General features: G+C 43.1%; 1 protein-coding gene across 1 annotated transcript in view; it reads left to right on the top strand.

Annotated features, from left to right (window-relative positions):
- The first annotated feature begins 1866 nt into the window (after positions 1-1866).
- Positions 1867-14518, top strand: part of LOC144682841 (transmembrane protein 182-like) — a 68803-nt gene continuing 56151 nt past the window's right edge. The window contains exon 1 of the mRNA XM_078545626.1: positions 1867-2158. Coding sequence (XP_078401752.1) covers positions 2003-2158 — 156 coding nt within the window. The 5' untranslated portion in view covers positions 1867-2002. The remainder of the gene's footprint in view (positions 2159-14518) is intronic.

The following is a 14518-nucleotide window of genomic DNA, read 5'->3' as shown; positions in this document are numbered from 1 at the left end:
AGGGACATCATATCCAGAACAGCGCCGGCCAAACAAATTCTAACTTTAAGCCGAGAAAAGAAAGCCAGGAGAACTCGATTGGCTTCATATGTTCGTATTTTGGTGGCTGCAATGGGATTAGTGGGGTTTGAATTTCACGGAGAGTTGAGGCACGAGCAGTGAATGTTAGCCTGAGTGTGAGCGGTGCGAGCAGGGGTTCGGGTCACTTCTCCTCATATCTTTTATCAAAAACACAGAGACAGAGAGAGAAAAATACATTTATTTTCTCCTCATTGTTAGCAGTTTTTAATATGCCTGTATGAAACCATGGTGTCAGATTTTGCATCGAGCCCCTTAAAGCTTTTTTTCCCTCTAAACTTTAATTGTTATTCACTCTGGCTGCAAATTCATCCCGATGGCCTAATTAAAGTTGGTGTATTTTCCTCTTTCCCTTAGAACCCACTTGGACCACACTGCTGGCTTTCCATAACGTCATTTCTGCCGACATCACAGGGAATATGCCCAGGTGGAATTGGGAACCCTACCCGGGTCCTCCGACAGTACTTTGGCTACTGGCATTTTCTGCCACTTCCAGTCAGGTTTGTTTAATCTGGCTGGATGGCTTTATCCTACCACACTCTGGGAAGAAGACTTATCACCATTTTCTCTTACTGCCTCCAGCAGAACCTCAAGGGCTACATCAGAAAACCATAAGGTAGCCCTGTCCTGGCTGCTAGGCCTCCGTCTCTCCTCCTGCTCAGCTCAGGCTTCCCTAACAGTGCAAACTTGCTGCCATCATGCCTTTAAATCAAACCTGCCCTTTACAAGTCCCACCTTCATCATGTGCTTAACACCACTAATTGGCAGGGAAACCCACCCTCAAACCAATTAGCAGCCCACCAGAGGCAAAATAACAGGATGTTGCTGCTTCCCCTTTGATGCAGTCAGGACCTAGAAAAAATGTAAAATCTTGCCCATTGTTTCTATTGCCAGGCATTTATTTCTCTTCCTGTGACCAATACCAATTTCTGAAAATTTAGCTATAAATATATTCACCCAACTTCCACTACGGGATAGGTGCTGATTTCCTCAAAAAATTCAGCTCAGTTAGTCAAGCATGACCTAACCTTCACAAATCTATGCTTAGTCTCTGATTAGCCCATGCCTTGCTTAACTGTTAACCAATTTCACCCTGAACTTATGGACTATGGACCCTGAATTTTCTTCGCCAGGTAAAAGAGTGGGGCTGTAGCCTAGGTGAATACAAGGTAGTATTGGACCCCCATTGCGGGTTTTGGGATCAGCTTACTTAGAATAATGTGGTGGGCTCCAGGCATGAGAAACACTTCTCAATGGAAGATTCTACATTTAAAACGGGGCATAATAGGCAGTTACAGCAGCAGTTTAAAAGGCCAGGCATAATCAAACTAATTTTAGCTGCAAATAGGAAATTCATTTGTGGAAAATGTAAGAACAGGTTTTTTTTTCACATTTGCTCCTGGAATGTGGGTGTTGCTGGCTAGGCCAGCATTTATTGTTCATCCCTAATTGGTGTTGTTCAGAGGGCGTTTAAGAGTTAACCACATTGCTGTGAGTCTGGAGTCACGTGTAAGCCAGACCAGGTAAGGACAGCAGATTTCCTTCCCTATAGGACATTAGTGTAAGACAGCAGGAGCAGAGAAGAAGATGGCAACAGCAATCCCAATTTCCATCTTTGTATAATGCTCCTAGATGTCAATAAGTTCAAACACAAAGTTGCTACATGGCTCTTCCTCCTATTCTTGCCAAAGCAGAAATAACCTTTAAAATAGTCAAACACAAACTCAGCACTTTAGAGATATAATTATTAATAGGCTGAACACCAAAAAGAAAGCCCTGTGCAGGTCAGTAATTTTCAGACTGTCATTATTGATCTAAAAATAGGCAGGGCTAGGCAAAGATCCATCCAGTTACTCTCACTCTTCACTGGGAGCAAAGGCTGAGTGGAGACTCTCGTTTGTTTTCTTCAACCCTTCGTGAAGCCATGAAATCTTCAAAGTCAAAAGTTATAGTTACTGCCAGATTACTTAGTACTCTGGGGGTTATTTTTTCTCTGTTGACTTTCTGCACCAATTGCTGGCTGCTTGCTACCGAGACTTGTACTCAGTCAAAAAATAGCACAGAACTGGATTTTGGACAGGTCAGTGAGTTCCGATTTCTCTGTTTCTACTTGCGATGTACACGTGTAACTTCTTTGAAAGAAAAGCTAAATGGAAAATACCTTCAGTATTAAAAATTTATATTCAGAATGTTTACTCCAAATTCACTCTAAATAACAGAAAACAAATAAATCAGTGCTTAGTTTACAACTGTTTAACTGTAGATCCTGTTCAACTAAAGTGTTTTTTTTAAAAGCTATCCCAATTCTAGGTGTAAGTTTCCAGTTGCGTCACTGTCTCCTGGAGACATAGCCAAGACAAAGCTTATGATGGTGCTTCATTTTCAGGTCAATATGTTGTTTGTGCTGAGGCAGCTTCTCCCAGTCACTTAGTTTCTTCAGCTGTTGCCTCATGTCTCCTGATCTGCCCACCATCCATCAAATCAACTGGAAAGAATGGGAAACTTTTAACATTAAACAGTGCTCATTTTCTGTAACCCATGTGTTAATGATTGAAAAGAATTGATTATGTTGCAGTCCCCTACCCCCACCCTATGAGAAACTGCTGGAAGAGCTCAGCAAATCAAAACAAAATCTGTGGGAGAAACAGGTATATTGCACAACTGGAAGATATTCCAGATGAGCAAGAGAAAGTGAAGGAAATAATGCACACACAAAGAAATAAATTGATCTATAAAGTTGTAAATGAAAACTAGAGATTGGAGGTTAAGTAATATGTTAGGAGGCATAATGAGAGAAATTTAAAAAAAACATATTTGCGAAATTTTGAAAATGTATGAATACTAAAGAGGTAATGGGTTAAGTGAGAAAAAATGGAAGAACAAAAAAACTGGTAAATGGAGTGGGCCCTGAAGCTTGGAAGAAGGAAAAAAACAGCTAGCTGACACCATGGGTACAGATCACACCTGTCAACACAGGGCTACGACAGATACTCATTAGTTCCAAAGTTTATGACAAATTAATCACCAGAGAGTTTAAGACAGGAATTTCTGATCCAAGTAAAGCTGCTTCTAATCTCGATGACTTATACCGAGAGGAATTTATTGTGTAATTTGGAAAATGAAACAAAAAAAACCTATCAAGTTAAATTCATGAAAAAATATTGCCGCGTTTTGAAATAGTTGGGGAAACAGTTAATGAATAAAGTTCAAACAATTATTAAACAAACTTGTAGACATGTCTGTTTATAGTCTCAGAGTAAAATGAAAGTTTCTGAGTGAGAAGTTCGCTTTTCTAAATAGAAATGCTAGTTATATTGCTACGGATGTTATCATGTCAGTATTTGACTTATCTAGATCTAGTCATTTCAGTTTCCCTGGTTAAGGCATTAAAGACCGGTGAGAATTTGCAAATCATTTCAACTTTAAGTTTTGAGCAAAACAAATACACTCCCCAAAGTATTTTGAGCAACCAATGCAAGTATCAAATTACTCTAGTAAACAAGTTAACAGTAACTTCAGCCTACAATTTAAAGCATGATACTCATGCCGGTTTCAAGAACTCTCCCTGTAAGAGAACTATCCAACCTAGTAACTATATACTCTTATGAATGGAGACAGTGCTAATATTTCAAAGGGTAGAATTCCAGTTAACAAGATTGGCACCACTGATGTAGAGTGAGCAAAAGTGGCATATTGGGTCAAACCAGCTTTTCGGAGGGTCTTCAGCAATGTTACACAATCTGGGTCTGATTTCGTAAAGTATGCTATTGGCAAAAATCCAGTTGGCCCACTGGCCAAGCATATAGGAATTGATTTTATGAGTCCATGCTGCTGTTGTTTTGCCTTTTTTAATTACATAGGTGAGGAGGCAATGGGACTTGGATTTTTGCTCCCAGGATGGGTGCGCAGAGCTGGGAAATCTCCCAGCTCGCTGCACCTGTCTTGGGAAGAAGTGCCCCGAATAGCAGGATCTTTGTTTGGGGAGGGGGATGGGTGGCGGGTATGGGATGAAGTAAGGCTGGCCACCACCCGGACGCAGATTGGAGGCAGCCACATGGTCTGCCAGGTGCTGAGGCAGGCTGGTTAAAAGGCCCGCCTTGCTTCTTTAGGGCTTTGTCCTAGCTGATCTTTTAATCATTAGGCCCTCCAGGTCTTACCTCTCACTCCCCCTGCCACCGACTCTCCATGACCATACATGCCAATCCATGTCAATTCATGATTACCAACCAACCCCCATGGCCCCTTATAGCCCTATGCCAACTCATGCTCCTGACATCCAACATCCTTTGCCTTTACAGCCTCCATGTCAACTCAGCCAGTATCCACCATGGGCAGACCTCAGGAACTATGCTAAGATGAAATAAAATAAAGTTCTAAATATCTATTACCGGCTTCACAATATATATAAAAACATTCTCATTCATCAAAGTCCACTTAATACATTTAAATCCCCTTGGGCACTTAATCCTTTATGAAAGCAATTATTTGTATTCATAGCTCCACATCAAGGACAGCTAATTCTCTAATAATCTTTTTGAGATATCAGCCAAACTGTGAATTTACAGCCTCTCATTATGATAATGATAGGCTGTGGAAAGCAATCAAGCAGTGATAATGCTATAATCATAGCACTTAAGGTCATGTCAACAAACAATTATTGAAACTACCAGCACAAATTTTTTCAACTCAGACGCAAGCAGGCAGTTTTTTTTCCAATTTTTAAAGGACAGGCTATTTAAAGTAACTTGGAAGCTTGGCAGTTCTACAGATCTTATCCCCCTTCACATCTATTCTAAAAGTTTGTAACTGACACACTGAAGAATATGACTGTGGGGTCTGTTGAACTCAGCACTCAACTCAAAAGGCCCTGCTTTCTTTCAGACTTCCCTCATGTCCGAGTCATGACTCACCCTTGTTCCTCCATCGCAAAAATAAGAAATGTCAGAAATAGGGACAGAACTTCCGGATCTGGGTCCTGCCCACCATTTTTAAGATCCCTGGAGTTTCCATAACTCCACAAAGATCTAGGCCCAGGTTGCCTTTATGTCATTAAACATAAGTGCCTCCTTTTAGAGGAGCAGGACTAATAGAAAAAAAATCATAAAGAAAAGGAAATTCATCAAAAATAAATAACAATACTATTGCCCTGTATCTCCAGTTGCTGTGGTACGCACTGATCACAAAAGGTCTCAAGCATATTGGAAGCCACCCTCCTTCAGGGCCAAATGGATTTGGATGAAGCCCTGGCTTGCTGGAATTACAAATTGGATATGGATTTGTAAATTTGATCTCTGTGTGAGAGCTTCATTCTAAATATGATTAGTTAAGGAGGTAAACAGGGCGGAATTTTCCGCTCCTGTTGGTGTCGGGTATCATGGTGGATGTGAGTGGACAATATGGCGGGAAGGCCAAAAATCGGTTTCACGACATCATGAAACCAATTTGCGATTGTTCGCTCCGCCCATCAATGGCGGGCTGCGTTTTCCACTGTCACGCATTGGGAATGTCATTTTAATACATCTGCATAGCATTATAAGGCCTGCTCGTTGGAATCAGCTCCCCCCATGCTGAATCATCTGGGCATGACAGCGTGATTGCACACCGACGTGTTTCACAACTGTACGTAAGCGACATGCACCTGGCGAGCTACACTTCGCTTGGAACTTCAAGGTTTGTTTGCCTACCTTTATTCGGGCAGCACTCGTAGTCCTTAGCACCAAGCTTCGCAAGCAGCAATACATCACTTTTAGGGGAGCTCATGGGCAGGTCGCTACCTACCAGACCAGCCGTAAGGTGGATGTGGCTTTTCAATGGCTGCAGAATGAGGGCTTGTTTGGGGAAGGGGGAGAAGTGGCCTCAGGCAAAGGAAAAGGCTGCAGGGTGAGGGCTGTACTAGGGTAGGGGGGTATCCCAGAGTGTGTCTGGGGGACCATGTTGATCTGCGCAAGTGACCTCAAGATGGTAAGGGCTGAGGAGGCAGTCTCCAGAGGATATGAGGCCAGATAGTGATGAGAGGGCTTGTGTGAGAGAATGAATGGTGATGTCCCTTGAGCTGGCAGTGAGTGAGATACCAGTGAATATGTGCGGGTGTGAGTTTAGAGTGATGAGATGGTTCCCTTACCCTGGCGGCACGGATGAGATCATTCATCCGTTTTCTGCACTGGATGGCCGACCTCTTGTGTGCAGCATTAGCACTGACCACCTCTGCCACCATCTCCCAAGCCAGAGTGGTCCTGTGGCCAGAGTTGGGGTAGAGGAATTGTGGCGGGCCTCCAAGGCGTGCAGAAGGCATCCCAGGGATACGTTACTGAATTGGAGGGCTGCACTCTTCTTTGCTTTTGGTGCCATGTCTTTACCAGTGCCCTCCTGGGCTGCAAGCATTGAGAAGTGTGTGCACATCTGCAGTTTAAATATGCTGCTCTGCGTGAGGAAATGGCGAGGTAACAGCATAGCGGGCAAATCAGAGGCCACCCACCAGCCAGACTTGTTTTCCACCAGCATGTTTTCTGTGGCTGCATAATTAATGAGGCAAGAATGGGACCATATGGCGTGAAAAGCTGCCACTGCGGCCAGCGGGTAAAATATACTTTTCCCTGGTTGCTACTGCACCTAGTGCAAATCTGGGGTGATTCCACCAACAGTTGCTTGCCCTGTTCATGCAGTCCAAGACCTCCTATAAAAGGCACCACAATATCTTGGATTTCTAATTATGGCTACATCCTGTGCAAAATCCTCTATAAAATTTGTGGGCAATTGTGAGTGCAATGAACACTAGAACTGTTAGCCCGTCACTGACCACAACCCTGGGCCATCGCGTCTGACTCAGCCTGCAACATTGACCATGGAAGGATTGGAGCCAGTGGTAAGAGTACAGAGTTTATACTGAACCTAAATAAAAAAGCTTTGGTCTTCCCAATGTTTAGCCAGAGGAAATTACAGCGAATCTGATGTACTGATAATCTCACCAACTGGATATAGGACAAGTATTCTGACAGCCCAGATGCAGTAGATGGATCAAGAGAGGCTGTAGGGAGATAAAGTTTGATGCCATTAGAATAGGTATGAAGCTCCCTCCTTGTCTGCCAATGTTATTACCAGGAGTCAACATGTAGATGAGGAAGAGGAGGAGGCTGAGGATGGATTCGTGGGAGGCTCTTGAGAGCAGGGGAAGGAAGAGGCAGCAATGCTGGAGATGCTCTGGCTATGATCAGATAAATAAGAATGGAATCAAGTCAGAGCTGTTCTACCAAGATAAATAACAAACAGACAATGAAGGAGGATGGTGAGATCGACAATGTTAAAGGCTACAGAGAGTCAAGGAAAGGATGTCATTCAAAACTTTCAATAGGACTGTTCAATACACTTTGTGCTCTGGGCAAATTTATCATTTGGGTAAAAGTGTCATCTGATGTTTAGCAGGCAATCTTGTCACCTAATTCTCTAAAGATAAGCATTTCACTTGGTATTTTAGAGATAAACATGCTATCTTTGCTCTGTTGATGAATAGGCCATTCACACAGATCCAATGAGGGAGTAGAGAAAAGTAAAACCAAATGCTAAGCTGATACCATCCTGCATTCTGTTATGCCTTATTTCTCCTGTCAGTCACTCATACATATCACACCGTATTTGGCAAAACAAGCTCTACTTGAAGGGATGCAATCTTTTATTATTCAAGGTTTTTAAATCAAAGTGATTGCACAATCACTTCCATATCACCCTGAGATGCAAATAAAGTTTGGATTATAAACAGCTTATTCATGTCCGATCTTTTATAACTTTTTTCAGTGTCTTGCTGTTGTCATGTTCCAATATCAAAATAGCCATAAAAGAAATACAGGAAATAGCACCAGAAAATTATAAATCAATGAGAATAAAGAACATCACAGCAAATAACATGTCCCCTTTTCAGAGCACTCAGCATAAGCTTTGTACTCTTACCACTGACTCCAACCCTTCCATGGCCAATGTCGCAGGCTGAGTCAGATTGCTTGCAAAGTCCATGATTTGTTTGACTCTGAGCTAAGTTTCCAAATGCTTATCTTTTCCATAGAAAGACTGCCTACTTCCACTTTTCATGCCATCTGCCTCCATTCTATCATCTTATCTGCCACTGAAACCATGATTTGTGTCTTTGTCGTCTCTAGGCTCAATGAAGGCAATGATTGTCTGAGCAATCTCTCATCCTCCACCCTCCCTGAAGTTTACTTTGTTCAATTCTCTGCTGCCTACATTCTACCTCACTGACCCATCACCCCAGTATTTCCTGACCTACATTGACTTCCAATATCCCTACACCTCACATTTATAATTCTCATTCTTGTTATTAAATCCCAACAAAGGATTTTCCCCCTCTCTACCATCTACAGCCCCTGAAATCCTTGTGGCTCTGGTATGTGCCACCCAACCTTCCTTTTGCTGCTTCGGTGGCCATGCTTTTAACCAACCAGGCCCCAAGCTCTGGATTTCCTTACTTAAACTCCTCCATCTCCACTTTCTCCATTTAGACTCTCCATAAAACCCATGTCTTTGGGCTAATCTTTTTCTCACTGTGATGAGATTTAAGCATACAAACTGCAAGAAGATTATAAAACAGGGATACTTTATTCTACTGTCATCAAATCTTTAAAAAACATTAATGTAAACTCTTAACTTAGTGGACAAACTATGCACAATGTATAATCACGGCCAATGCTCCAGATCCACCAGGATGCAATTGAGAGCTTAACTCCTGATCTGTAATCAGCTGGATAGCAGAGTTGAGTTGGCGGAACTCCAATTGCTAATTTCCTGTGACCACATGAACCAGATTACCTTGTCTCCCAGACATGAAGGGACTTCCTCTCCTTGAGGCTTCTCGAACACTAGGCCTCCAACAGCTACATGCTCACTCCACTTCCATTTCCCAGTTCTCTAGCCGCCAAGTTTCGAGCTGTCCTATTCATGATGTTGGCTCTTACCACACTGCAACTAACAAGTCCTGCTCCTTTCTGCTTCTACAACCTTTGATTTCTTCACATGGCATCTGGCTCTGTTCTTCAGCCTGCCAATGACACTGCTCCCTGCACAGAGAGGTGCACAGGGGCCGACCAGTTCCCCAGCTCAGTGCTCTCCCCCACAATTGCCACCTACTGGCACGGGCCCTGCTACATCACACTTTATAATCTTTCCTTCTATGGCTTTACATCTGCTTTTTCTTGTACCTATGTGAAATGCCTTGGAATGCATTTTTCAATGTTGAAGGCATAATATGATACACATTATAGTTGCTCTAAGTGATGTATTTATTCATGCAGGACTATAAGTGAAACAGTCACCTACAAAGTACCACGTGACACATTTACGTGCTGTGTCAGTAAACACATTAAGGACATTTCCTGTGTCTGGGAGCTGATCTTTTCCAAGGCAGAAGATTCAGGGAAAAAGAATGGTGACCCAGATTTCACAATGATAACACTTCCTGAGCTTTGAAGGACAGAGAGTCCAGAAAATGTTGGTACGATGGCCTGTATCTGAAACCTCAACAGACTAGAGAGTGAGCATGAATTCCTGAAGCAGGCCAACATTCTAAACACATGTCTTGGTAATTGGAGTTGTGCCATACAGATGTAGAAGGGATAATCGGAACCGTCTGGTTCCAGGATAAGAAATAGTTCAAGCACAGTTCTCCTGCTTAGCACCAGGACCGAGGAGGCCCAGTAAAATAAATTATTTATTCACTGCTGTGGATAAGATGTTTGTACACCAAGTGTACAAGGCAGCAAGTGACATGTTTCTCCAGAATATTAGTTGGCATATTTAAGGGAGTCTATTTGAAGCAGTTTTTCAAGGCGGCGGGCAGAATTTAATGCCACCACCCCAGAAGCAGTTTTGGAGGTGAAGAGCATTTAATTGGGCAAGAGGGTGTGACGTGGGGACCCAATTAAATCCAAGGTGGGAAGGCTCTTGGGCAGTCATCCCATTTGGTTGCCAATTGAGGCTTTTAAGTGGACAATTAATGTCCACTTAAGGGCCTCATCCTGCCTAGGCTGGCATTCAACCAGTGGCAGCAGGGGCAATTGCCATGGGAGGAAATGCAAACCCTGTCTTGTTGGTTTGCAGCCTTTGGGAGGGGGTGGTTGGGGGGGCTCTCTCATTCAAATGCACTCAATGCCTGATTCAGGAACCCTGAATCTGGAAGAGGGGTGTTTCCTGCTGAGAGCCACACCCCTGTTCTTTCTTGTTACCGCCTCCACTCCCAGCCAATGACCCTCATCCTATAACTGTCATCCCACCCTCCCTTACCTTTGGCCTAGGGTTACCCAGAGTTTCTGGGTCTCTGGTGGGTGCATTGCCAACAGCTGACACTGCTCCCAGTGGCTTTGACAGAAATGGAGAGCCTCCGGTCTCTGATTGGATGACAGCTCTCAAGGGCAGGACTTATGCCTCCAGGGTCCTTAATCCTGATGCTGGCCACTTAAGTGCCTGATGGACACTTAACATTGGCAGTCCATCCCCTAAGGGGGTGATGTGGGATTCCAGCTGGTTCTCCAGCCGGCAGGAAAGACCACCATCGCCAACATGAAATTCCACCCAGAGTTGGTTTTGGAAAGCTTTATAATGTGCTGTAACTAGAATAAATTCAAGAAGAAACTGAGGATTGAAACTTTGAACTGCATTGAGTAATCAGTTGTGCTTATTCTGTAAACAATTCCCTGGATCCCACTGCCCATATTGTTACAGACATTTCAATCTGTCAGCTTGGTTGAGGGACAATATTCTGTTGTGTAAATATTTCACTTGAGTAGGATAACTAGAAGATTGGGAAATTGTCATCTGTGTTGCTTTTCTGTGTGCTTTTTTTTTCTCTCAAATCGTGCTTGGTACCAGCTTTTAAAATATTGTTGGGCCATAATTTCCGAGCTCCCCAACATTGGATTTGGGACATACCCCAAAGATGCACTGGGGAATCCCTCTTGGAGGTTCCCAGGTAAAGATTTGCACAGCAATACCCCAGAAGTGCAAACTTCCTCTGGACAATTGCACTGCACTGGGAACCATTGGAAAGTGCGATTTAAGTCACAAACTTCAGATGGTTCCGCCAGGGTTATACCAATAGTTACCCAGAAAAAATTAGAAGAATTAAAACCTCTTCTAACTTCTGGGTAGCTATTATAAAGACCAACCCCACGGGACTCCCCCACATCCCCAACCCCCCCGCCAATGAGACTGTCCCCAAAACCCCGATTCCCCCCCAACGGACACCCCCAACAGTTCTGATCACCCCCAATGGGGCTACCTCCATGCCTCCAATCACCCTTATAAGGATTCCTTCCCCCACCAGGCCTGCAAACCACTGACATCTAATCACCCCCGAGTCTGACCTGACCCTGACCTGACCTCTGGTCCCCCCACACCCACTGACCTATGACTCCTCCAACCCTCTGCCTTCGGACCCCTTCAGCCCCTCCATTACCCTGACCTCCGATCCCCCCTGCCTTGAAGATGAAAATTTAGCCCTACATTTCTACGATATAGTTTTGGATTAACTTGACCATTGCTCACAAAGATTTCCTCAGTCCCTAGACAATGGTCGAACTCATTTGTAATTGCAACTAACAAATGATTAATTGCAAATAAAGAAGAACATGTAGTAAAGTGCACTTTGCACTTCAAATAAAATCCATTCTTCATTTGTTCCTCAGCATGTAAATAGAATAAGTTGTTTTCCAATGGATAATACATTTGAGAACACAATGATAAATTTTACCAACTTTTAATGCCGTAACGGAGATCTGCCAGCAAGGAATATGCAGGAGAATTTAATGCAGAATCGAATAGACCTCACAGGATTTTCCATCCCTTTAATAACCATGGGCGGTATTTAATGGGGTTAACAGCGGTCTTCACTATTGGCTGGAAAGCCGGCTCTCTTAGGAAGGCCCATAGAATTAAGGGCCACCAGGCACGTAACCGGACAATGATAGGTCTTTCCTGGGATAAAGGACACTGGGGGTGGAGGTTCTGCACACTGAGAGCTCTTGACCAATTAAAAGCCAGGAACTCTATTGAGCAGCAGCACCACTAGAGAGGCAGTGGCTGCTTCCAGTACTACACCCACTCAAGGCCTAGGATCATCTGGCTGGATCCCAGACCACATGTGAGTGATAAGTCACAGGAAAGGGGGTTCGGCAGCAAGGGCAGGGGGTTGGCTCACATCGGGCTCCTGCTTCCCAGTGATGGGTCCCTCGACCAGACACTGATTGCCTTCAAACGAGGGGTTCCACCCACCCCACCCTCACCCACCTGGTAGCCCAGAAGCAACCCCAACAGGATTTGTTTGTCGTGCTCCCCACAAGCCTTCTGCCTGTGGCTAGGTTAATGCCTCTGGCAGCATGATGAGGCCCTCATTAATTGATTGACCATTAAAGGGCCTGAAATGGTGTCAGGGTAGGAGGCATTTCATGGGTCTTACAACCATGGACGTAATCAGCGTGGAGGCAGGAAGGCGGCAGGGTTCCCGCCTGCCACTCTTTCAACTAATTAAATGCCTCAGCCGACAAACTCACCACAGGGGGATGGCATTAAATTCCATCCTAAATGTCATTGCCCGGCTTGGTGGGTTCCTTTCCTGGATGGTTTATGAAGACCTCAGTCAAGATTGCATTCCAACATCAAAGTCACCACTTTTAACTATAGTCTATGGACACAGGAATCAAGTTTTTTTTCCTCCATGTTGTTAATGGTTTTGTCACTTTCATTTTCAGAATCTTTGTAAAGGGTTCGTAAAATAACAAGGTTTTACTTGGTATTCAATGAACTAAAGGAAGCAAAGGCCACATTCTTCATTCTGTTATTATTTTACTTGCTCTTGGAATGTGGACAGTGTAATATTTATTGATCATCCCTACTTTCCTTCAGAACATCATGGTGTGGGAAGTGGTGACATGTTTCCTTTTCAGACAGCTTTTTACAAATAATAATATTGGGGTTGCTTGAGTTCATAAATGACCAGGTTTAGTGTTTTACAAATTGTCATGGTGGTTCTAAACTCACAGCTTCATGGTGATTAGGCATTACCACAATAACCACACTACTGTACTTTGTGAAAGTGTAGACATTTGCTTGTTAGCATAGGAATATTTGATGATGGAACAAAAATAAATTTTAAATCACTTCAAGGTATGTTGCAGCACTGAATGTAGCTAAGCAATCACCCATGACAGACTATAGAAAACTTCCTTCCATTTTTCTGAGAATCAGAATTATTCATAAAGTCCAATTGAAAATCCAATTGACCTTCAGAAGAGCAATGTTCTTTTACTATCAGCTATCCTATTATTGCACTCTTGAGAGTTTGAAAAGCTTAATTCTGTCTCAGTCTTGTTTCAAAATAACATAATCGTCTGATCAGACAAAACCACAAGTAAATATAACTTGAATATATTCAGCATTGATTTTTGCGTTCTGGTTCACTAGGTCTAATGGTGTAGCAGTTGTGTACGTTATTTTGTCAGTGTTTATTACACAATCGACTCATACTCCTGCTATCTGATTGTCATGGTTTATGTTTGCTAAAGAATTACATTCAATCATTTCACAAATAGAGCAGTTAGAGGCCTATGATGCATTTCAATGGCAACAACCTGACCTTATGCAAATTATTTGAACCCTTCACAAGCCAAGGTAATGCTCAGTATCTGTTTATTTGTGTATATCTGGTCTTCACATCAATCAATGATTATGACGTAGATGTGACATTTTGCCACCAATCATTGATGTTTTTCCAACAGCATGTTCCTCATTCCTGTTTTGAGATATACCAGCTGAAATTTTCCATTCATCTTTCAGAATTGGAGGACTTCAGGACTGGCTCTTTTATGAAAATTCTAAGTTTTGATATTGCTCCTTCCTGCTCATGATCACAGTTCTGTTCCATAGTCCATTTTAAGATTTCTTCAATGCTTCCACAATCTTCACTGATCCCCTGACGCACTGGTTCCTAGTTATGTCACTCCACTGGGAATCCACCTCAGCATTTGCATCGCATTAGTATCCCGGCATTGTTGCTCTATGCTTGATGTTGCTGAAGTTTCTGCACTACATAACAAGGCCAATCTCACAACTGTCTTGTGAATTCTTCCTTTCAGTTTCAGTGATACTTTTCTATCACTTAACACTCCATTGCACTCCCTCCAATTACTCCAACCAGGGCTAATGCATTGATTAACTTCTATTTCCATAATTCCATCTTCTGCCTTCACTGTCCCCAGGTCTTGAAACTACTCACTTTCTCCAAGTCTTCACCAATAATCTTTACGGCTTCACTCTGATCATCTTCCCTAGGGTCAAACTGACAGTCCATAATTTGGTCTTTGGTATACTGATCTTCATATCCCTGTCTTCCAGTTCTACAGATATCTGGTCATGATCTCATCATCCCCAATGAAGTAGTTATTGA

The sequence above is a fragment of the Cetorhinus maximus genome, chromosome 7, assembly GCF_964194155.1.
Source record: "Cetorhinus maximus chromosome 7, sCetMax3.hap1.1, whole genome shotgun sequence".
In the NCBI taxonomy this organism is placed as follows: Eukaryota; Metazoa; Chordata; class Chondrichthyes; order Lamniformes; family Cetorhinidae; genus Cetorhinus; species Cetorhinus maximus.
Note: the sequence above shows the minus strand (reverse complement) of the source record. Positions and strands in the feature narration are given on the sequence as shown.